This window comes from Anarrhichthys ocellatus, unplaced genomic scaffold, assembly GCF_004355925.1.
Source record: "Anarrhichthys ocellatus isolate YVR2014 unplaced genomic scaffold, GSC_Weel_1.0 scaffold31, whole genome shotgun sequence".
Taxonomy (NCBI): Eukaryota; Metazoa; Chordata; class Actinopteri; order Perciformes; family Anarhichadidae; genus Anarrhichthys; species Anarrhichthys ocellatus.
This window is the reverse complement of record NW_022280061.1, coordinates 5,547,724-5,574,033: the sequence shown is the minus strand read 5'-3', so window position 1 is coordinate 5,574,033 and position 26,310 is coordinate 5,547,724. Positions and strand designations below refer to the sequence as shown.

The 26,310-nt window shown below is 38.9% G+C and overlaps 1 protein-coding gene across 1 annotated transcript; it reads left to right on the top strand.

The window, feature by feature from the left end:
- Window positions 1-19,948: 19,948 nt before the first annotated feature.
- On the top strand, window positions 19,949-25,774 carry LOC116392700 (CD209 antigen-like). Its single transcript, XM_031864395.1, has 7 exons — window positions 19,949-20,192; window positions 20,462-20,587; window positions 21,669-21,767; window positions 21,872-22,654; window positions 22,867-23,009; window positions 23,801-23,910; window positions 23,992-25,774. The coding sequence occupies exons 2-7, from the start codon at window positions 20,482-20,484 to the stop codon at window positions 24,128-24,130; spliced, it is 1,380 nt and encodes a 459-aa protein (XP_031720255.1). The 5' UTR covers window positions 19,949-20,192; window positions 20,462-20,481; the 3' UTR covers window positions 24,131-25,774.
- Window positions 25,775-26,310: the final 536 nt, after the last annotated feature.

Below are 26,310 nucleotides of genomic sequence, written 5' to 3'. Positions count from 1 at the left end.
CACACACACACACACACACACACACACACACACACACACACACACACGACATTGTGTAAGTCCTCCAGGCAGTTGTCCAGCTTTCTCAACTGTGAAACTGTTGAGCTGCGAAAAAAAGGAGAACAGGAAGTGTGGAATTGAAAACTGCACAAGCACAGAGATTTCGAGCACATTGACCCTGTAAGTTTCAGTGCTCCAACGACATGAATAACACCTGCTCTTGCCAACTATAATTGTAATTAAATATTGATTGTTGAGCATCCTATGTAGATATTAAATTATAAAGATTTTAACTAGTTGTTTTTTAAACACAGTTTGATCCAAACTCACTATGCCACAATCTCTTAAAACTCTGATGTAAATGTGATTATTTCTGCCTAAAAGTAAAGAGAAACTTGATGACAACTTACATTGAGTTTTACACACATGGAACCACCAGGTTCACATTGTAGTACTCTCATGTGCACATATGTACATCGTAAAGGTTGTAGTCTGTTGTAATCAGCATTCCTCTTTGTCACACTAGTGGTCAAGAGATGCCTTCTTAACGCAATCCCAATGTAAGCAAAGGGGGAAAATCCACTGTCCTTACTCTGTGCAAAAATGCATTCAATAATTGAACCGAAGCTACTATGAGGCTTTTGCAGTCCGAGTTAGTCAAATCAAGAGGATACTTGTGGTGCTGGACCTTCATAGAGTCATGTAGCTAGCATGTCTTCAAACGCAATAGCAAATTGTTACAATGTCCAGGTTTTTCGTAGGGACTATTTATTCAGTAGAAAGTAGTTCTGATGAAAACTGTTATTATGATAGGATGAGGGTTAGGTGATATTTTCAGTTCATTTAGTGGTTAACAAGTAACATTTGATTTTGTTGTTGTCAAGGGAACTTTGCATCCTGCGTAGAGTGATTGGGCAGGCAGGTAAATATGCTAACACAATTATTTGGCAGGCAAAGGACGATATATGCTAAAAGGACATGTTATAAAATTATGGGACCATATCCTTACTAATTTTCACTTTGTCAAACAGTATGTCTGTACCAGACTTCAGTCTGAGCAGACGGACAACAAAGCAAACTGAAAGCTGTTGCATACAAAAGTCACAAGCTCACACTGCAAACACACACACACACACACACACACACACACACACACAGTGTAGCATGGAGCTCACTCAGTGGACTCTCAGCTTGTCATGCCCATATAAGGATGAAACAAACCCATCAGACAGCTCGTCCTCCTCATTCCAATTGGTCTCAAAGCATTTGTGTGGCAGAAGAATTCCATGACGCACCTTCTTCATCGAGTACATATAAACTGTTTGGATTCGATTGGACAAATTCCATGTCACTCACTCAGACACAGTCGGGGGCGGGATGTGAACGTATCTGTGGAAGCTACAGTATCATGAATATGAATTATTCCCAGTTTATTCATGAGAAGACCGGGAGCCCAACAGAGATGAGAGGGGGCTGGTTGCTGCGAGCTTGTTCAAATGCGTCACTACTTTGTCACAACTTGCCTCCACATGCTGCGCCATCATCCCTCTTTATTATTTTCTCTCTCTCCCTCCCTTACACACACACACACAAACATATTCACAACCGTGCAAACAACTTCTCACTCTCTCATGCACATACGCACTTTGCATGTTGTTCACCCTGTTATGTGTTCAGGAGTTGATTTTTGCATCCTCTCAGACGCTTGTATAAGAAATCTGACATCTTTCACTTTGTGTCACCAGGCCTCTGCAGTCTTGCTTTCACACACACCCTCATTCTCTAAAGCGCCCTTGACGTCATGTCCTCTGCTCTCCATTTGCAATCTTTTCAGTTTGTCTTTCTAACATATATCTTCCAACATGAGCCGACAAGCTCTTCTGATTCATTGATTTTCATTCACCAGTTCACAGAGGAAACTATATATGTGTCACTTCTATCTTCACATTTGTTATTTGCCTGTTTGGTTGGCTAAATTATGTCTATGATCCCTTTCTACATTTCTTTTTACTTGTGTTTTCTTTTTAAATTATTCACATAATTCCATTGCAATTTCTTCAGGAAGGAGCCCTTAGTGCACACATCTTTTTCATAGTTCTCCTTTTGTTCTTTTTCAAAGTTGGTAGGAATCAAACTATTTTTCATATCAGAGAGATGAGAACAAAGGTTGGTTGCTGCAACAAGCAACATGAGAGAAATTCTTTTGATCTGGTGTGCAGCCATGAAGCACTGTCGTAGTTGGTGCATGTTATTTCTTGTTTATGCAGGTGAATGGATCCATATAAGGACATATGGACACATACACAAGGGGTGGATAGTATACACTTATAAACAACACCTGTCCAATAAAATGCAACTCAAAACAACAAACAGCATCTTAGCTATTCAGCCCTATCCTACAGATAAAAACGTCTAAAATAACTTACCCAAAATGAATCAGAAATAGCTTCTCAACCATAAGGCTTAAATGCATTTTTCTGGTCTCCTTTTAAAGGTAAGGAGCTAAGGAATCTAAATGAATCCACTGTAAGTAAACCTATTTTCTATTACCTTTTCAGAGTAAATGGAGATGCAATAAATGAAGATTTTAAAGGCAATGTCACCATTACAAATACACTAAAATACAACATTTATGATACAATTCATAAAGATCTACTGAGGCGGTCTCCACGTTTACAGTCTACATGTTGATTGTTTACTCTGAGTTTTACTTTAAAACATGAAACATATAACATAAATCTTCCAAAAACATTGACATAGTAATTATCACAATGAGTCAATATTTATATATGACCAAAGAGCTCCGTGCTATAAGACAGATACATGAAGAATGCCAGGACTCTCTGCTTATGAGATATCCACAGATATAAGACAGAACACAGAATAATATAAGGCTTGTTGGTGAAAGTGCTTCGGCACAGCCACCAAGTTGTAATGAACATTCAGAGCTCCCACCAATGCAAGTCAGTCAAACTTAACTAAGATGGATGCTGACTCACTTGTTGACGAATAAAGAGAATTGGATAAACCTGTTCATTCCTTTGAAAGTTGCTCAGACGGGTATTAAGTGAAGAAAGTTTGACATACAAGTACAGAATTCAGATGAAAATACCCGGATCTTCCGGCGATCTTCCCCATCACTGGCGATTCCTATTGAATGAAGGCTAAGACACGGTCTTGAGCTATAGAGGTATGGCACATGCACAGTGTTACTGGAGCTGCATTGTTGGAGGCTTACAGCAGACGGTGCTGTAAAAAAAGGGATGGTGTCCACTCAGTTGCTCTTTGGTTGCGCTCAGCCTGACTTTTTGGTATGCGTGAATAGATGGTGGCCGATATACAATAGAACATTTTAAAATAGAAAGCATTTGTTTGACTATTCGTACAACGTCTTTTACCTCTCCTTGATCACCGGGCCCATAAAGCAAGCGCAATAGCGCTTCCTTTAACCCTGCTTCCCAGTCCCTGGTCTGTCCAGCCTCGTTCACATGAACACAGCGAGGTAATAACTTTGGCTGATATGCTATTAGTTCATTTTACAACCTTTAGAAGCTGATGCTTTAAATGAGGGCTATTCATGTGTTCTTAGTGGGAAGTTGAATTACCTAAACAAAATGATCAGCTGTAGTTAAACATTTTGGCAAGAACAGATTTATATGAAATGTGAAGTTTGACTGCTTTGTTTCAACGTTAACAGCAAACACTGTATGTTCTTTTTGTAACTATGCCACAAGTCAGGCTTTAACGAAGCTCGTTATGTTTCTACACTCTATGGTGATATCTGACGTTGTGTGTGATGGTTATTATCCCATCACACACAACGTCCCACAATTATCCCACCCATCACATGCATGATTGTGTCTAAGGCCATTTACTGTAGTGGGTGTGTAACAAAAAGGCAGAAAAGGGTGAAAAGTCATTCATGCCAATATGGGATGGAAAACAGAGCTTGCTGTTGACAGAATGAGCTGAAAATGAGTATTTGTGTAAATGTGAGGGAGACAGAAAGATAGCAACAGAAGAGGTGTGACGTTTGAGTCATGTACTTGGATCTCTTCGCAGGCGAGAACATTTGGAAGGCTTAAGTGTGCAAGCACAGACACGTGCAAACGCACCCTCCTTGGCAGCGCTTGGCGTTGCTGGTGACGTTACGCCTTGAGAAAGGCCCACTGGGAGACAGACGTTCATCATCGCATCACACAAGTGGGATCCATGCACATGCGTGCATCCACACACGCACTTACAAAAATGCTAACAAAATATTGTTACTTGCATGACTCGCCACATTTTCTCAAACCAGGTGGCCGCAAAATATCGGCATGTTTTCCAAAACATAAGCATTTCAGTGTGTATTTTTATATTTCTGAGGAGATCAGTACGTCATGAACTCTGCTGTGATCCTGTTCCTTCTGCAAATTAATATATATATATAGTGGGTACGGAAAGTATTCAGACCCCTTTAAATGTTTCACTCTTTGTTTCATTGCAGCCATTTGCTAAAATCAAAAAAGTTCATTTTATTTCTCATTAATGTACACTCAGCACCCCATCTTGACAGAAAAAAACAAATGTAGAAATTTCTGCAAATTTATTAAAAAAGAAAAACTGAAATATCACATGGTCATAAGTATTCAGACCCTTTGCTCAGTGTTGAGTAGAAGCACCCTTTTGAGCTAGTACAGCCATGAGTCTTCTTGGGAATGATGCAACAAGTTTTTCACACCTGGATTTGGGGATCCTCTGCCATTCTTCCTTGCAGATCCTCTCCAGTTCCATCAAGTTGGATGGTGAACGTTGGTGGACAGCCATTTTCAGGTCTCTCCAGAGATGCTCAATTGGGTTTAGGTCAGGACTCTGGCTGGGCCAGTCAAGAATGGTCACAGAGTTGTTCCGAAGCCACTCCTTTGTTATTTTAGCTGTGTGCTTAGGGTCATTGTCTTGTTGGAAGGTGAACCTTCGGCCCAGTCTGAGGTCCAGAGCACTCTGGAAGAGGTTTTCTTCCAGGATATCTCTGTACTTGGCCGCATTCATCTTTCCTCCAATTGCAACCAGTCGTCCTGTCCCTGCAGCTGAAAAACACCCCCATAGCATGATGCTGCCACCACCATGTTTCACTGTTGGGATTGTATTGGGCAGGTGATGAGCAGTGCCTGGTTTTCTCCACACATACCGCTTAGAATTAATGCCAAAAAGTTCAATCTTGGTCTCATCAGACCAGAGAATCTTATTTCTCATAGTCTGGGAGTCCATGTGTTTTTTGGCAAACTCTATGCGGGCTTTCATATGTCTTGCACTGAGGAGAGGCTTCCGTCGGGCCACTCTGCCATAAAGCCCCGACTGGTGGAGGGCTGCAGTGATAGTTGACTTTGTGGAACTTTCTCCCATCTCCCTACTGCATCTCTGGAGCTCAGCCACAGTGATCTTTGGGTTCTTCTTTACCTCTCTCACCAAGGCTCTTCTTCCACGATTGCTCAGTTTGGCTGGATAGGCATTGGACACAGGAAAGAACAACAGCAATGGCCTGAAGAAAAATACAAGTAGGGAAAATAAACAGAGGAGAGGGCAGAAAGGGGAACAGGACAAACTGAAGGAGAGTGAAGAACAGGCAGACCTAGCTGTCCAGCTCTTGCTGCCCCTCACATGGTATCTTCCTTGCTGCAGTAACTGTGACTGTTACATTCTTTACAGGCGCACATGAGCTACAGCGTAGCCTATGGCGTAGCTACAAAGTCTGTGCACCTATAGCACCTAGTTGTTGGTACGACGTAACCCCTTAATTAGGGCTGTCACAATGATTCAACTTTAACTTTGTTTATTGGTCGTTTTGTCCCATTTTGGCAAAATAAATTACACTTAAAATATGAGCGTAAGGAGGTGGAGAGTTAACTGTATAAATAAAATGATTTACGAGACACTGGATTATTAACATACTATCAAGTGTATTATCAAATGTCATTATTTAGTTTTTAAATGTCACTGTTATCGGCAATGCTGGTATATTGCAATAACACTACCCTTAATACAGAAGTACCATGAATGTGTATGGCCCTGAAGCTGTTTTTTCAACATGAAATAATCCTGACTAAATCCACAACAGTCTAAGTAAAGGTTTCTCAATATGGAATTCAGTTTATATCTATTGCCTCCACAGACTCTCAATGTGGCGAAAGCTAAGCAGGAGCTAACAGTTAGCAGCTAGCAGCTAACGGTGCTTACAGCAGGGATAGTGCAAACAACAGCAACAGTGCTAACAGTGTTTACCTGAGTGTGAACTGCAGTGTGGGCGCTACGCTTGGGAAGGCGTTCTCAGCGGTAACTGCCATATGAGTGCAGAGCAGCGGCCATCAGAGCCACTGGGACACAACAGAGAGACTCACTTGCACTGGCATGCATGGTTACCGACCCGGCTACAGTGAACGAAGCACAGCGAAGGTCAGATAACACACAGAGCGAGAGCAAATTTTTTTTTTAAAGTTCACGTAGAACCATGAAGCTAATTGGGAAAATCATTTTTCGGGCCTTTGTGGTAATAAGAGGTATATTACCGTAAAGGCCCTGTTGCCTGGGCACACCTCGGGTTTGATCAGGACAATGAAACATGACATAGATAGACAAGTTATTGTGAAAGACAAATTTCACCCTTTTCTCCCGAATTGGATACAGTTATTTGGAAATGAACACATTCATTATTTTGAGGAAGCGGTAGTTTGTCCCACAGTCAATCATTTATTGGCTGATGTTGATAACTGCCACAGGCTGAAAAAGCTCACAGAAAATATTTCTGGAAACTAAGATAGAGGGCATGTCTGATCTCTCCCTCATATAATCATGATACAACACCAATACATCAGCCCTCCTCCCCACAGTCCCCAGTCCTCTGTGTCCTAATTTCCATCTGTGCCTCACCGATTGAAACTGTCGCAGACCAACTACATCACAAGCCTTATCAAAACACCTAAATCACCAAAATCATTGCCTCCTTCTTTCTCTGTATTCAAGTCCACGTTTTTCAGACTCACATGGAGCCTCTCCACCTGTTTTCTCCTCATCACCCCTCTTTCTTGTATTCTGCAGCACAGAATGAAACAGTACATCTTCCCACATCTTTGTCTTTCTCTCTTCAACTCCCTCCTTTCTCACCCTGTTCTTCCTCCTCTTTTTCCTTCTCAGCCTCCTCTGTCATTCTCGGGTACGTTCTGCTCTGTTCTCTTCAAACGGTGATGACTGTCCGTGTCACAGAGATGTCACCTCATTCAGCAGTCATTTTTACTCATCTTTCTACTGCACTGTTTCTTCATTTTTTTCCTCTTGATTCAAACAAACATTTTATTTATAAATAGAAAGAAATGTCTGGAGGTGCTCACCAGACTTTTTAAGTCCATCAAATCACAATTTGTGGTGTTCATACAGTCATTTGTAAGCCCTTTGTCTGCAAATAACCACATTATTATATCCTTTTCTAAAAACTTAAGTACCAGAAGATAGAGGTGGGACTAAGTCACTGTTTGAAATTGTCAAAAGTAAATCTCAAATCTTTGCACTCATGTCCCAACAGAGTTTTGAATCCTAAACAAGTCATAATGCCTTACATCTTCACCAAATGTACTATCATTTCAACAACAGTGTAAATTGGTGCTCAGCAATGGGACTTTAGTCCTTTATGGTTTTCTCCTTCAACTTGATTGGATGATTTAGTATTGGCTCAAACAAAGTGCATCTTGGGACTTAAAGGTCAACATGCTGGGAATGAATAGCGTGAACGTTAGTTAATACAGTAAATGAAGGGGAAATACATTGATTCATGGTGGAGATGATTGTTTATGTTCTTGGGGTGGCAGCTGGAGTTTCCTTCGACAATTTCATTTAGATTAGTTTTTTTATGGTCAATCCCCCACATGAATACATGAATCACTGGTCCATGAACACTTAGATCTTAGATCAGTAACACCAGACAAAATGTTTGAAATAATAAGAGCAACAATGCAAACTCATGTGAAACCACTCTCAACAAAACAAAATGTCCTTTGCAGACAAGTTCTGATAATCAAATGAAAATCTTAATACTGTTCTTCTCTACGTGGCTTGATAGATTTCAGGGTTCATGGAAAAGTGTCTGCAAACAGCTAATGCTACAATTTTCTTCTTTTAAAAAACAATGTTAATACTTATTAGTGCTCAGTATATCTGAGCTTTGTAAAACAGCAAAGTGATGTTGGTTCTCTCTCTTATCAGGAGAAGTGTCCATGGTTTGTGATAGTCAAGATTTTTACCATCCATTTTTTCACATAACCCTCGAGACACCACAGGAAAGGTGGCAAGGTCTGACTATAGGCTCAATGAAGGCCAACTCTATCAATATATCACTCACATTACTTACTCGTGTTGTACTTAACTTAATACCAATTTTCCTTTTTATTAAGACAAAAAAATGTCCACAAAATATGCAATAATCACATTTAATAAATTACAGCGATAACTCATAAAAATACATTTCCTCATAGATGGGCTTATAAACGAATTAATATATAATTAGACTGTAGCCTAACCAAACATAAAATAAAAGACCTGGTTTTGTTGAGACTGGCTGTCTATCGATCTCCTTCGCTACATTTCAGCTCCCTGTACAGCGCCTACACACACACACACACACACACTTGCGCGCACACACACACACTAAATGTTGATGCATAATATAAAACAACAAAAAAACAGATGCATTTGAATACTGAGTTGGACGTTGATTTCCATGGTGACGGTTGAAGGACATGTACTCAATTCTTTGTTTCATCTTTTGAACTAGTTTCCAGTCGTTGCATGTAGCTGTTGAATATTGTACAAAGAAGCCTACTTGTGCTTAAGGGTGGGCTAAGATGGGAGAACAACCTCGTCCTGGTTCTAATAAATCACAAGTCAGACTGGGACTCACCAACAGAGACCGGCTTCCATTTTCAACTGTATCACAAGAGAGTGGATACTCATGTTGTCCTCAGTATTGAACCCTTTGATAATGGGGCCTGGTAAGGATACAGCGAGAGCAAACATGCCAAAGAGTCTTAAAACCAATTGATTGTATTGTTGTATCATAGACTGCACTGAGATTTTTATGGCGAGAACATAAAATCTAAGAGCAAGGAGTGAAACCTGGTCAAAGTATAAGCACCGAAACACAGCTTTCTAATTGGAATAACACCAACAGGAGCTACATCTTTTTTCTCTGATGGGGGTGAGGTTGTACCTCTGACAAGCTAATAACTTTAGATATGACTGCAGCACTCCAAGGGCTGTGTCAACCACCAAATGGTTGTATCTACTGGTTGTTCTTGATGCATGCACTGACAATATGTTTTAAATGAGTTTTAAATGCAATCTAATGAAGGCAACATAATGTAATCAAAATGAAATGTATATTTGGCTGTCAGGGGCTCACAGAGTTCATATCCTGTTTCTGATGTTGTATCTGTGGTTGCATTTGTGTAAATGGAGGCAGAGCAGCGTTCGGACATATGTTTTGAGAGCCTATAATTGAGTGTGTAGGAGGAAATGTATATATGTAAGCAAATTAGTGAAATCATTACAGGTTGCATGAGTTATGAAATAGAATACTTCCACTGCATGACAACTTCCACAGAATGTTTGTCAGACAAAGAATTGCTTGGTTGGAAGAAACACTATTATCTGTGATTGTCACGAGGCATGATGGTGGACTCCAACGCAGACCAGAAGTAGAGTGAAATGGAATTTAATAAAACACTTAAATCAGAACGTGAACACTACAAGAACACACAGGGAATCTAGGGACGAGACAAGAGACAAGGGGGCAAATCCAGCAGGACGAGGCAGACGTGGGAAACCGGGAGCAGGACAAGACAAACAGGCGGGGACAACACAAACAATGACCTGGCAGTGAGTGACTGAGAGACAGGGGTTTATAAGGTGACTTGAACAGGTGAGGAGAGTTGTGCTGATGAGGGAGAGCTTGATTACTGATCAGGGACAGGTGAAGGGAGTTAGGCTGATGCTGAGGGAGTGAGGAGGGTGAAGCTAAACAAAGACACACAGAACACACGAGGCAAAGCCTGATCGTGACAGTGATACTAGACTCAGACTTGATAACAACTTTAAAGTTGGTATGTGGCTGGTTCATAATAATATTATCAATATTGTCTCTTTGTGCTCCAAGTTAGACTATATGATAATCTATGTTTCTCAGTTTTTTTTCATTCTGGCAATGCATCACTGTCTGCTCATGACTGTAGCCTACGACAGAGCATTTCATTCATTATTAGGTGTCTGCACTGAATACATTAAGGGCACAACCACGCTCTCATGTTATAATGCTTTTATTTTACATACATGTCTTCAGAAGCTTCGAGGCACTGCAGAAGTGTCAGTCATTACGCATCACTTGTGGCTGAATAGCCCGCAACCAGTGTTTCGCTAGTGTTGGCTGAGGGAATCATGACTTTTTGGTCAGCTGAAATTAGTTTTATTCAGTTTTTGTGGCTCAACTTTTTTTCTGGACATTTCCTTCCACTGATTTGGTTTGGACAAGCAGGCAACCTCCTCCTCGATGCGTTCCGCCCTGATGGCTCAACCTGGCACATAATGGCTGCTACATTACTGCCACAACAAGGGAGGTGGAGTGATAGATGGGTTGCAAAAGTGAGTTACCCTGCCATGCAGGTTGAGTTAGCTGTTATGATGTACCCATGGTCACTATGCAGGTAAACCCAGGCATCATGAGCCCTTGTCTTTAGCTAAGTACACCTGCCCTCAAAATGCAAATCTCTGATTCTGTGTCAAAAATCTCTTACACATGACCACAAACTACCTAAAATAAGATAACATAATCCTTTAATAGTCCCGCAGTGGGGAGATTTACAGGATTACAGCAGCATAGTGGACAGTGCAAACAAGACAAAAAACAATGTATCAAGTCAAATATTATAAATAAGTAATAAATAGTAAAGAATATTAACAAAGTAAAAATACACAATAACTAAAATATAACTATAACAAAAAACTAAAAACTACAAATATGATATATACGGACAGAATAATTGTTGTTGTATTGCACGGTGACTGCACGATACCTAATAGTTTACATATGATAGATAACATAAACACTGAAATATGAGATAGGTGTATATGTGAAATCCATTTGTGGTTTGAAATAGCGTAGGGATCTGGTAATGTCTCACCACTACGGAAAACTACTTTATTGATTTAATCAGAGCAGTATAGGTCTCACGTCTTGTTCAGTATTTTTACAGTAGCTGTCACATTTCTTTCAATTGTGGCAGGTTGTAAAGTAGCTTTGTTGTAAACGTTTTTACTAACATTACCACCAAGATCTTTTTATTGTCAAATAATGAGAAAATCAAATCAGGTAAGTTCAGTGAAATCAGGACAGCAAGCTGTAAAGATTTTATTCGCCTAGCTCCTTTTAGCTAAACATTTATTTGATTTGAATAGACCTGATGACTATACTGATATTTTAAAAGATGTTGTATTAATATGCAAATTAAAGAAGAACAGATCAAACTTTGACTTTTTACTATTGAGTCAACAAGAATATACAAGCAATCCGTAAACTATGTTAATTACAACGGTTGACTCCAATCTTGTGAGCGGTAACCGGATGCGAACCCCCTGAAGCAAGATTGATATAGTGTGCCTTCTATGTGCTGGAGTCAAAACTATAAAAAACACATCACTGTATATTCATTTGAGGATGACTAACGCTCACCAGGAAGCAGGAGATGCAGCAGCAAGCACAACGTTACCAGAGGCATGGCGGGGGAACAGGAAAATGACGGACCAGGACAGAGGCCCCCACACTGTGTAGCCCACTCAGCACAAATCTGAACAGCCTGGGCCACCCCGGGATTTGACTCAGTGCAGCACTCGCTAACAAACATAACAAGGACAGTTGTTTCCCTGGACTGTAAGTGAGAAAACTGCCTCTACTCTGAAGAGGCTATGAAACTGGCTCTTGTCCAGTTCTCTCTTCCTTTCCAGGCAGAACAGATAAATTAGTATAAATGACTGAAGTCTTAAATGGCTTCAACGAGTTCACTACCTCCTGAATCGCCTGGGGATACGGCTTTGTTTTGGAGTTTTATCGAACAGACACTTGACCAATAGCTTTTTTCTGCGTTTCTGTATTGCCTCAGCAATATGGTCCTTACTGAAACAACCGTAATGGCCAAACAGGCCATGCGAATATTCTGGACCAGCAGGACACTGCACCTAAACTGTTCTCATTCAAAGGTGTGGGTTGTGTAATTAGATTTTGTCCATATAAATTACAGTGTATTTACATACTCTGTGGGAAGGTTTTATGGATGGCAGTGCCCAGTTTGCATGGTTCACATTTTAATATATAAAGAAAATGTTCTCTCATATAATCAATAAATGAGAGAACAATCAATACAAACTGCTATCATTCATGCCACTGCAACTCAAGGATAAATAAATGAGAGCAAATGTTAATGTGTCTGGGGATCACATAAGGTGGATGATCAAAGCATCCATCCAAGCATCAGTCAGATGCTTCCATTTATTTTTACTTCATAAAGGATTAAATTGACAGTTGATTCTGAATGTTTATTATGGTAATATAAATACTTAATTTCTTACAAATTGTTTAAGTTGTTTGATTATTGTTTGTTATGAAACTCACTGATATGTTGTCTTTTTATGCAGTTCAACAGAGATGGAGGTCCAATTTGTGTTTCACCTCATCTCAGCAGATTTATTTTGCCATGTTGATGTTAACATTACCTAGCTAGCTACAACATGGAGTGACTTAAAATTCACAAAACAGCTAATGCTGTAACATTATCGAATTAATGATGTGCATATGTAATCCATTTTGGGTGAGATGTGTGGGTGTTTTGATAAACCATAAATATTTGAATGGCCATATGACTGGCCAAAGGGGGCAATTGATCATGTTCTTTTAGATATAACTTGTATCGCTTCAACCTAAACCCAATCTAAATGAGTCTAGAACCACAGCTAGAAGTTAAAAGAGCCAGAGAGAGTAAATTTAGTACGTTAACTAGTTGTCAACCGATTCAGTAACTATACAGTGAAATATGACAGAGAAAACATGAGGAAAAACCTAGGACAGTAGCAGGTCTACAAATGCAGGCATAATCTCTTTATTATGTTAGATAACTGACCAATGAAAATTGAAACATAGAAGAAACAAAAGCGTCACTCAAGGGGGGAATGTGGGAGAAAAATGTATTTGTGTCTTGAAGTATATTTGTGTAAAATTAATCATATCCATAATTCGAAATGTACCCATGTATATTTTCATACTGTGATATTGGCCCGTATCATTGTCATAGGTTATTCACGTCACTGAGACAGGGAGTGTAGTATAGCGGCCTTGGAGCCCGGGTAAAGATAGAGGGGGGGTGAAGCAGATAAAAAAGTAGAGCAAGATTTCTAACACAGGGGAAGAACGGGAGCCGGTCGCTGTGACGGTTGGCCTGAGGTGGAATCAGGAGAAGACGAGTGGGGAAGGAGACTGTGGCTAATCAAAAGACCCTCTGTTATGACTTGTCTGAGGTGCACAGTGTAACTTGTCTAGGTGAAAGTTCAGAGGAGGAGGAGGACATCGCCGAAGGGGGGGGAAGACTTAGGGTAGAATGGAGGTATAAAGTAATGAACAATGCTATTGTGAAGTGAGTTGACTCCGGACAGCTCGGTTTACTTGTGATGCAAACAAATCTGCCTGAGCTGAAGAAAATCCAATCTCTCTTGTGTTCTGTGGGTGTTCGTTACTGAGTTCCTAATAGTGAGATCCTGTCTCACCACGAGTCAGATGGAGAACAGTTACTGAGCCAGCCGTTAGGTAAAGTCAAAGAAGCGGCTCATAAACAGGAAAAAACCACAACACTGCCTGAACTATCTGAACTATAAATGACATCAGAAACTGACCTTTACTTTAATGCCAGATTGAACACTTTCGTATCTGTGAGTTAAACATGCAGCAAGAGCCAGCAGCCTGTTAGCTTAGCTTAGCATAGAGACTAGAAATGGAGGGAAACAGCTGGCCTTTACTTCCTCCGAAGGAACCAAAACGATGCCGACTAGCACCTCTACAGCAGGTTATAACTTGTTTGTTTAATCCGTTAAAAATGAATTCGTAGGACAATATCGTTTGTTTCTTCACAACAGAGAAATTCTATCAATAAATTAAATAAAATTAAATCATTGTTGATTTTACCTTTGCATAAATGCTAATGGAAGAATATGGATAAATAAATTAGAATAACTGTGATAGTGGTAATATGTATCATATCATAAGAAAAGTGAGTGTTGAAAAAGGTGTGTGGGAGGCAGCATGTGCTCATAGTATGTATACTGCAAAAAGGAACGAGAGATGAAGACGAAGAGAATATGTGTGGGTGTATTTGTGGTTCTGTATTCTTAAGGGAGTATGTTAAAAGCTATATACGGTTAATTAGTGAGATACAGTTTAACATTACTGAGAGATGTAGCTTCATGTTTATAATTGTTGCTTTTATTATTATACAATCTCTATCTATATCTCTCTATCTCTGGTTTTAGCCCTTCATTCATGCTTTCCTCCACTCCAACATTTGTGTCTGTATCATTTCTCAAGTATCACATCCAAAAGGCGTCATCGCATGTTAAAGATAGAATCCAATTGATCCCACCCTTGTGTCACATTTGGCATGCTTGGTCTTGTCTGATGTAGACTGATTCTTTTTGATCTCAACAGACCTTTTGAGTTCTCAAATCAGAAGTGAGTCACTTCCCGCTAGTTTCCCCTGTCTCCTCCCAGCCCCTCGCCTTCTGCCTTCTCCGCCACGGCCTATTTTCATACTGCAGAAATTGTTATAAAATGACTGCATTGAATTAGCTACATCCCTTTTCGGGGCTCATGGATAAACCTTTGTGGCTTAGTCTTACACCTTGAGCCAACATAGAAGGAGTTGGTGTTTGGGTATGATCTTTGTTGGACTGATTCAAAACCTGCTTCTATCATTAGCCAGTGTAATTCTTTAAGAATATGAAATCTACTGGTGGATTAGGAGTTTCTCTGAACCATTTGTTGAATTACACACCAAATATAATGTGTAATTCATTCTCTCTTATTATTGTTCTGCTATTAGTGGCGCTACTCCTGCTATTATTACTCTCATATATATCTCAATGTTTTGAACTTCTGGAAAGTTCTATGACATCCAGGATAAACACACTTGAAAGAAGCTTTGGGTGTGCAACTGTGGGTTTGCACGTGCCTCACATATGTTAACATATCAGTGCAAGTAACACGACAATACCACACAGTTCAAATGAACAGACTATGTGATGAGCTGATTACGTTAGGTGAAGAAATGAAGCTAAGACAATGGACCACAATGGACTGACGTTCAACACTAAAATGAGTTTGATCAGGTGTTAATGTTGCTCCTGGGATAACACACACGTAACGTTACTGTTAGTGTTACCTCAACTGTTCACTGTCTTGAACACACGTCGGTGATTTCTGGTCCGTGCTCCATTTTGATAATCGTCCCGTTTGCGGTCCTACAGTCAGTTTCTATAATAGCACAAGTAAACACAAGTTAGGTTACTAACGTTACATCTCTTTTATTCCGTGATTAAGCTATTACATAAGAATGGCCGTCTGAACATAAAGATTAGGTTAGTGAGTGTTTTCTAATCATGCACAGCCAAAGTGTTTGAACCCAAAATGTAGATTAATATTCTTGTATATGTCAGACAGTTTAATATAGTGTAAAATCAAAGCATTGTCACAGACACTAAAGCTTGTAGTCCAGTGAAAAATATAAACTTCTATCATATCTTGTTTCTTGTAATTGTAACACTACTTTAAAATTTCATTTCATCAAAACAAGGCCTCAAAAGGGGAAATAGTTTCTGCAGGTGAAAAGAAAAACGTTTTATCTTTTTATCGGTTATTACTTTGAAAGTTGTGCTTTCAAATGAAAGCTTTGTTTGCCAAAAGTCATCTACAAAAGTGCAACATTTTAAAGTAAGACACAGTGTAGCTTTAACTTGTCCATACTGGCTGCAACCTTGGACAAGAAGGCTTTTGAGCTCTACAAAAGGATTGTCGTTTATTTCTTTTGGTTTGGTTTATTGACAACATTTTGATATATTTATGAATTACAACATTTAAGACTTTGTAGGATTTAGAATAATCAATGATGTCCTTGACTTATTTCCATTTTTGGGAGAGGCTACAAGGCAGTGTGTGGATCCAGAAGCACTACAGATTATTGTAGAAATACAAACCAAAATAAACAACTCAACCAGCATTGTCACTCACTTAGTGATAATCTCTGACCTTTCTATTCCTGTCAAAGGCCAGGTTTTCCTTGACACAATACATGTAATAATGTCAGACTCAGAGACTCACTGAAAAGGAAAATGTGCATCTTGTGAATGATTATTGTGATAACAAGATCAAGTTCGTTGTGGAGGCCAATTGTCTCTTGTTGAAGTGACTGTGTGAAAAAAATATAAAATGGATTATGTTTTAAACTGAATGATTTTCCTTTTGTCACATACTTTATTAATGTTGTTCATGTTGTGACACTGCCCTCCACTTTAGACTCCTGTCTGTGGGTAGCAGTGCTGGAAGGCAAAGTGGTGGGTATCGTAGCAGCAGTCAGCCAGCAGAAGCCAGGAGGTGCTGTTGAGTTGCAGTGGACATCTGTTGAGCGGAGCTGTTGGCGGTGGGGAGTCAGCGTACACGCCCGCGGCCCACCAGCTCTACCAGCGTCTGGGATTCCACTGTGTGGGGTTCACTAACGGGTACGTCACACCCGGTAGAAGATGGTGCTTACTGGAACGAATCTTCTACAGGGTCCGTCATCATCACTACAAACTAAATGTGCAAAATAGCAAGATCACTGAAAATGGAAAACACTGACTTAGTGGGAGTGCAGACGACTAAACTGAAGTAACTCAAAAATGGCGGCAGATGTCGTCTGTTCAAATGCTTATCTTAATCTTAAAACATCACTGAACTTGTTTGTGCAGAGTTCAGCATGGCTGACTTTGACTATACAGTGGTTTACCTCTATCTCATACCAACATTCAACTGTTGTTTCTTTTAACCATGGCAACAATCTTTCTTACCCTTAAAGGGACATTGTGTAGGACTTTGGCATCTAGCAGTGTGGTTGCAGGTTGCAGAAGCCTATATGAGTTTTTTCATTTGAGATGCTATGTGATGAAAGTTCAATGTGTGTGTAAGAAGCAATACATTTTTATTTCAGTACCTTTTAAATTGTAATTGATTGAGTTTTGATTCAGTTTGAAATGTCTTATATGCCTTATATGACTCTATTTTCAAGTATATAATATATATTTATATAGCATGTCTATGAGCGCACTGGCTGGTATTAACGGGGTAGTTCAGTAATGTATTTAATGATGTCTGTGATTGTCTCTGATGCTTTAAATGCCTTACATGACAAATTAAAACCATACCAAATCAAAGCAGCAGAGGCCAAGATATTATGACCTAGCTCCAAAGAAAATGTATTTCCCGTAACAGCGTCTTTCATTAGACCCCTTTGCCACCTAAATGTCCACTTCTTTTATACCCTACAATGCATGTTTTTACAGTAACAACCTTGGATGGCTCCTTCCAGAACCACAGAGGACATTATATAGCTGTTTTCACAGTAATGCACTCATTGTGATGTGTAACCTTGAAATTAGTGCAGTGCCCCTTTTAAAGATGCGAATAATTTGAAAATGAATATCTCATTTGCACGGCTTTGCTCATATTCATAAAGCCTGCAGGCTTTCTATTTTAAGCCTTTACTCTGTTATCAATCATTGTAACATTCAAATGAACCACACAACTTTTATCTCTGGGTGAACAATACTTTCTCTATACTCCATGGGGAGTTCATCTCGGTTTTTTCATGATTCTCTGTCTGAGGCTCTTTCTCAGATATCAACCGATCTTGAAAACACAACTGCTCGTATGAGATAATAGAAGGCTGTAGCAGTTGATCCCAGCTCTAACAACTCCTCACTTCCTCTTAGTTTCTTTTCAGTTGACTTACTCAGCACCAAGATCCTCAGCAGCTGAGGGAAGATGCCATCTGTTATGGTACTGTAGCTTTTATTTTATCCTCCCAAGTCCTTATAAAGGTACACAAATGACCAATATATAATTGAACATTTCTACAACTTTCTATTTACCCCATAACAGTTACTATAACTAGCATTTAACGATTCAGTTCAGCTGAATTTATTTGAAATGTTTTGTCCCGTGGGAGAGCCTTTGCCTGCAGCTAGATACAGAAACATATGAATATGCAAATGAGCACACTCTGAGACGGACTAACTGTGGATCACTGCAACATCCAAGACCTTCTATCCTGAAGGAGATATACTGAATTCCTAGAACACAGTGTAACGCTTCAGAGCAGGTGTCTTCAACGTTTTTCAGGCCAAGGACCCCCAAACTGATCGAGAGATGGAGCAGGGACCCCCGACTATATACAGTATATTGTATAACATTGTGTTTTATATTAAATGGGCCTAGTACTGTGTATAAACATACCTCTTTATTGTGCATTCAATACTAAGCTATTCAAATAATACACAGGTTCATATATTCATGTTTTTATTTTAAACATGTGCAAGGTACAGTGAGTAGGGGGGCCGTGCCACTGACATTTAGAAGCATACCTTGTCAGCTGATACCAATGCCAATATCAACATTGTCTGTCAATTGCATGATAATCATGCACACAAGCTATTCAAATTGATGTTTTTATTTCAAACATTAATGTGGAAATGAGAATGAGTGATGGCCTATTAGTGCCACTTCCATGCATAAACATACCTGTTATCTTTCATACAATACTAAACTATTAAAATAATGGACACATTAATGTTTTTTGGTCAAGTTACAAAACCATCCATTTTCATTCATAACAATGTCCAAACACTTATAATAATATATTGACCTCAGCAGTTGTGGAAAGGAGCTGCAGTGTTTTAGCAGAATATCTTGCAAAAATGATTGCACAAGGATTTGTGGGGGAAGTAAGTGTCGTTGTTTTTTCATTTTTTTTTTTACAACGGTATCTTCTTCTCAAATAATATTGCATCCTCGGTCAATCACGGGGAACCTGACAGAGTCAGCATGTAACATGCGGCCTCGTGATTGTCACAGCAGCGATAGGGGCGGGTCCTCCTCTTTATGTGCAGGAGGCCTGGAGGGACAGGTCCAGGCTAGTCTCGTGCTGTGAGTGAACCGGTGCCCAGCTTGAGAGAGATCCTGTGTGTCGCTGAATGTGTGCATTTCTGACTGAAAGATAACATCTTCTGCCTCCATGTATCCATTCGCTATGATATGTTGGATTCATGTTAATGTGCATTTAAAGACATTTACAAAAAATATGAAAAATTGTCTAATCAACCAAAAATGTCACGACCCCCTATGTAACTATGTAACTATGTTAATTTGAAAGTGCCAAGAAACCTTCAGTGATCTCCTATGTCCATTTGGGTGCACAAAGTCCATGGTCTTTGCAGAATTAATGAATTTGATGAAGACATTTCTTATTTTCCTCTAATACATTTTATGAAACATAAAGCAGAAATTTTATATAAAAATGAATATGAATGGAGACATCCTGCCACTGTGGTCCAGGGTGTTCTGTGGGATTGAGTTCGGAACGGATGTTTTGCTGAGAATATAAACTGGAACAAAACTTGAGTAATCGAACTGACTCAGACTGTTCCCCAGTATGATGATATGAAATCTGCATCTTCAGCATCTTTGTGTTTTGTGAAATCTGTTGTTCCTCATATACGTTCATGTCAGCATGTGCTTCATGTTGTGAAATTGGCAAATAGTTGCTGTTGCTCTATGTAGATCACGCCAACTGAAAGTGCTTTATTTTCCATGATCTCACACAGTCGTCTTAATGCCCTCATGACCGAGGAGGAGGCAGGTTTCTTCCCCACTGAAGACAAGTGTGAAGTTACCCTACAAGGATTTAAAGTCAGTGTGGCACTTATTGAAGCAAGTGTGATGCGTTTGCAGGGTGTAGTTACAGGAAGTCAATAGGTTAGGTTTTACTCTCCAAGATTTCCTTCATATTTCCAATTATTTCACTTTGTCATCATCTTTACAAGCTGAGGTAAGGTTTACTTTGTTTGTATCTTACATTGATAGTATTTAAGCTATACATTTGGTATTATTAGTGTTGCACTACAAAAACACAAGACAACATTTGCAGATTTTTCAATCAAGGTAATGCAAGGTCTGAAGTATCCTCTGATGTCGAGATAGGAACTTACTGACTGAAATAATTGAAAGGGCACAGATTTTTAAAAACATTATCAGAAAAACTCAGAGTTGTTTCAGAATCTAATACCACTGTTTTTTTATTTTTTACTAATACTCTAGCTCATGAATCAGATGCAAAGATGACTGTCGAGTACCGCTCCTCTACAGTGACAAACATGGACATTGACAACAGTAAAGTTGGCTATAGACAACTTTTAGGAGATGGCAGCAAGCTCCGGTATTCAGGTAAGAAAATAAGAACTTCATTCCAAAGGATGTGACAATATAAATCATATAATCCATGAGACAATAAGCTCAACAGAGCTTTAAATCATTTTTCTGCACACTGATTTGGATTCACAGCCAGCAACTGTTTTATATATTTCAGATTCAAAGCTCTGATCAACAGAAATCAGAAATAATATCTTATAATAACCTTATATTTGGAAAGACACACTTCTGAAACTTGTAGTTAAAGGTGCAATAATACATTTCTTGGTACATCAGAATGAGCGTTAATTACAACATTCAGACTTTTAACAGTTCAACCTTTCATCTTATAAAATTGATATGGCGAATGTGTATTGCCTATTTACTCAGCCAATATATAACAACATTAGTGAACATCTGAAGTCATGTTTTTGGCAACAGCTAGCAGTTGCAGCAGCCAGGCAGATTTAAGCAAAAGATTTAAACAAAACTTTATGAGGTAAAACAAATCCATGATTACTTCTTTAATCCAAGTGATTACTCTCAAAACAGGACATTTTGGCAGGATATAGTGGAAATACTGAGACAAAAGAAACTAAGCGAGCGACATCTACATAACAATAGTACTACCATGAAACAATAAAGGAAAACTGTCATCCGTCAGTGATTATGGCAAAGTGTTTATATTGAGGTATATATCAGGTCTATGGGAAAAGTTGCAAATCACTCAGCCGGACATATTAATATAGGATTTATACAATTGCTGCATTATTATATTGCAGATATTTCACTCTCAATATTTTTTTCCGTAACCACTTCCTGACTGTATCTGTAAAGATAAAGTTAACAACGATACAGCCAAGGTTGACATGGTTGTCCTCTGGTTTGTTAGACATTATTCAACTTTCATGTGATTTATGTTGGAATCTGTAATCTGTTGTTTTCAAAAAATAATAATTAATGATGTGTATTTGTAAAATAATTAATTTGTCAGCGCTTTGGCTTGAAACAAATGTTTTCTATAGTATTTTGCAACACCACTCGATATTGTAATACAAATGACGACAAGTTCCTGAGAACACTTCATTGATTTTAAGTTTCTGTTTCTGTCTTTCAGTTTATGCATTGAGAAACAGCCCTTTCAAGGCTGCTACAGTTGTTCTTGGGCTGCTGTGTGCTCTCCTGTTGTTTGGGGTCATAGGTCAGAGTGTCCACTGTGAGCCTACCTCTTTGTTTTCACTATCAAATAGCCACGTTTTAGAAAGTTTTCTGATGTCATGGTAAAATCACTGACTAACCAATATCTCTCATCTCCCACAGACCGAAAAGTAGAGCAAGACCATCAGAACAACCTAAAAGCTGCGAGTAACGAGAAAGAGAAACTACAGGAGAACCTGAAGAAGGTGCAGAATGATGTAAAAAAGCTTGAGACTAGCCGTAGTCTGTTAGAGCAAAGTAACAAAGTCTTATCTACAAGGAAAGAGCAAATACAGACCAATATCAGATTGCTGACAGAAAATACAAACACACTTCAACTTAGCCAAAACACGTTAAAGGCCAGTAACAGCGCTTTCAGCAAAGAGATAGAAGAGCTAAAAGCCGATATAGACCTGTTACAGAATAACAGCAAAGCTGTGACTACAGCCAAAGGCGTGTTACAAGATCGATATGATTCAGTTTTGAAACGCAAAAATGAGGTACAGGCCAGTTTTGAATCAGTGACCAAAGACAAGAACAATTTACAGAACAAATTAAATAATGTAACTAGATCAAGAGAGCATCTGCAGTTGAGCTACAATGACTTGATTAAGAAGGTAGAGCATTTGCAGGTCAGATACAACTTATCTAGCAGTGAGAAAGAGAAGATAGAAAGCAGTCACCAAAGCCTGACAATATCAAAAGACAGTCTGCAGGACTCTTGCAACATACTGTCAAAAGCGACAGATGAGCTGCAGGTTTCTTACGCGTCCTTGGTTCAGGAAAAAGAAGAGCTTGAAAGCAGTTGCAAAAATGCAATTGTGGAGAGAGACCAGTTGAAGGCGAAAAATGACAACCTGACTGCTGTACAGGCAGAGTTGGACAGACTGAAGAAAATACCCCCAGGTAAGCGGAAAGTATTAAGACAAAAGATATATGTTTCATATAGCAAGATGTTTTCCAGCCTGGCAAAATGCATTTGGCCTTCTTCTTAAAATCATGCTGGAAAAAGCTGGAAGGTCCAGTGGCATCTAATCACAACTCACCACAAACCATTTAAAAAATGAAAATCATTGCTTTTAAACACTTATTGATCAACACACATTTTGCATTTTCAGCTAAGAAGTGCCCCACTGGCTGGACAAGGTCTCAGTACAGCTGCTACTTTACCTCGGTTGGCAAAAGTAACTGGACTCTGGGCAGAGACTACTGTCAAAGCAAAGGCGCAGACCTGGCTGTCATAAAAAGTCAAGAGGAAATGGTTTGTTTAGCTGTTTGCATTTGTCTGTATCTGCATGACTGTAAGTGTCACCATAGAAATTGTCATAGAAGCACAAGGGACAAAATTTAAGTTGGTTGCAATCTGCAACCCTAAACCCACTAAATCCTGCACACCAGACCTTTAACACTAATCAATGTGAAAGGTGTCGCTCATAGTGATTAAGCCACAAATAAATATCACCATTCTCATTCTACAGCTCGCCTCAGCTCCACAAAGATGTTAAGCTTCTATCTGCTCATTGTTTTGATTGTACTACCTGCAACTTTGCTGGTTTGGTTCAGTTGTCCTTAAACAAAAGGAAGTTTTGGCATGATATTTTTTTAACAACAGATTTAGAACAAAAGATTAACAACAAAAGTTTTAGTCACGCTTCAATTTCATACAAAGTAACACTACTGGAACTTGTAGTAAAAGCTGCATTGAGTGCTTTTTTGGGGCTTATCTGGGCCAGTGGAATCATTTGTAAACACAGCATTGACATAACCCTACAGAGTTTATATGGCAAAAGTGTTTGGAAACAATTTATACACAGCAACCTCAGAGTCTTTGACCATGCTACGATCTCCAATATTCCCTCTCTTATATCTCTGTTATCTCCACTAACTCCTTCATTCATTACATAATTTCATCCATTGTTAAAACAAAAATATTTATTATTGCAACTATTTGTTCTGGTTAACACAAGCAATACTATACATGACATAACTGGATGTAACTGTATTTGATGAAACTTCTGCAATAACTTTATTTTTATGTTTCTTCCTTCATAGCTCTTCATCAATGGCTTGTATGCAAGTGACAAAGAAGTCTGGATTGGATTGACTGATGGAGGAGTAGAGGGTCAGTGGAAATGGGTAGATGGGACACCAATGACCACAACGTAAGAAGCTATGCTCAAATCTCTTGGAACAGGGTAGAGTAGTATGTATTCTTATTGTGGATGTCTCTCTGTGTCCTGCAGGTTCTGGGGCAAAGACCAGCCCAACAGCTTTGACGGGAGGAACCAGGACTGTGTGGAATTCTGGCACAGTGCGAAAGGGAAGGGCACCTGGAATGATGAGATGTGTAACATAGAACAACAGTTCATCTGTGAGATGTAGTATGTACAGAGGTGTTGAGGTCTGGCTAGCTGTGCTGATGATCATTATGTATCAGTGTAGTCCTAAAGTATGCATATTGGACTGTTGTAAATTGGAAATAACAGAAATATCAGACACAATTTGTTTAAAAATGTATATTATGTGACCAGTTAACACACAATGACTGATGAGTATTATGAAGTTATGGCTTCTTGTGTGACCGGTCCAGGGAGTATGAAGGTTCACACATAATCCAACAACCGTTCAATCTGTATTCTATATAAATTAACAGATGGAAAAAAAGCTGCTTGCATTGCAATTAAAATGCTTTTTTTGCTTATTCTATATTCTTATAAACACATTTCAATGTATATTCATGTAAACACAGTTTGAATAAAATAATTCATCTTGTGCCACTAATTTAATGTATGACACTAATAGTTTACTCAGAGTTCATTCATATGCTCCAGTAGTTTGGAGCATATACCTAAAGCTATAGTTATTAGAAGGATATTGCTATTTAAGAAATAAATAAATCAGAGTATTAGTAATTACCTGTGTTGGCTCTCCAACAACACTTTCCTTTGTATGTGTGAAATTGTGAACAAATTCCATACATTAATCAGTAGTCACTAACGTGATCCAGGTTATGGATTAGGTTATGGGATGTCATTAAGAAGTATTAGTGTGTAAGGCCTTGTTAAGGGAATACATCACCCCAAAAATCCCCATGATCATTTATCAATTTCTCACCCTGTGTTTCCTTTTCTTGCATGCCTCCAAGGTGAACGAAGAACTCAAAACTGAGAAAAGTCTTAATGAATAGAAGTAAATGGGGGCCACGTTCATAACAACTGCAAAACTATATCAAAACATATGTTCACCAACTCTCAAACAACCTGCGCAGTGTAATACCACCCTAATGTATCCAGCTGTATGCTCACTTCATCCCAAATGTTTGCTAAAACCTTACTTTTTCAAATACTACAGCATAAACTGTTTCCTCCGTCTTTCTTCATTCAATGTGGAGGCATGCAAAAACAACCAAATTTGTCTTTAAGAATTCAAGGTAACTAGGAGGCCAATATCATTTTGTGCATACCAACATGTTGGACGTACTACCTACTGTATGGAGGAAGAAGAGAGGTACAGAGTTGGTGGAACAGCTTCAGAAGGACACTAGGTTGAAGAAGGCCAACATCACTAAGAATTTACATGTGATGGAGTTTCAGACACTCGCAGCTTCTACATTCGTCTGGTTTGGCAAAGAAATCCACTGATGGCTCAGCGTGAGACTGCACATGCATTGAAAAGAGACTGATAGCGGCGGACCTCAAAAAGTGCCAGGAAAGAGGTCATCTGACACACTTGATTAGCAATTAGATCGATTCTGGAAGTTAAGATACAGGAAATTGATGTGAACACAGAGAAAGTGAAGCTGAATAATTTCAGGGAAGCATGTCTCCATCACCATAATGCGAGTTCAATTTTGGTGGAGAAATAATACAGGAAAGGTATTTGGTCAATAAAAACTAGTTTATTGTCATTCTTATTCACTTCTGTTTATCTACAATGCATTTCTTAAAATATCTGACCTCTCGAAGACTGTAGAATTAAAACATTCAATATGTATATATGATTGCATAAAATAAACATGTACTTGGATACAGTCTGTCGATTAATTTCTACCCGTGAAGGAAAACAGGACATAAAGTGTATAAATGTGTAGCAGACTGCAAAAATCCACCCGTTAGTGTCATCAAATATGTATCAAAAAGATATTTGACACAAAAAATGACATCTGCAATAATTTCATTTGCCTGTATTGGCTGAATATCATGGTAAAAGTAATTGCTATGAATTACGTTTGGACAGTCATAGGTATATATAATCTCATACTTTTGCTATCCACACCAATAATATCACAAATTCACAGTCCAAATGGTTAAAATCAAGTTTGAATTTAAGGTTTTAGATGTGGCATTAATGAACTTTTGAGAATAAATCCTCAAATTAATGATTTATTAAAACATTCCAGATGCAAGTCAGATAATTTAGTAAACTGCATATTTAAAGGGTCAGTTCACCCAAATAAATAAATCTTAAAGGGGCAACACGACACCTAAATTTAGGATTAGAGTAATCCTATCCCTAACACACACACACACACACACACACACACACACACACACACACACACA

What these genes read in the sequence shown, in the direction of transcription:
- LOC116392700 (XM_031864395.1), top strand. Translation starts at nt 20,482, where the DNA reads ATGACTGTCGAGTACCGCTCCTCTACAGTGACAAACATGGACATTGAC. An exon ending in CAGCAAGCTCCGGTATTCAG is followed by an intron (nt 20,588 to 21,668) that starts GTAAGAAAATAA and finishes TCTGTCTTTCAG; the next exon opens with TTTATGCATTGAGAAACAGC. An exon ending in GGGACACCAATGACCACAAC is followed by an intron (nt 23,911 to 23,991) that starts GTAAGAAGCTAT and finishes TGTGTCCTGCAG; the next exon opens with GTTCTGGGGCAAAGACCAGC.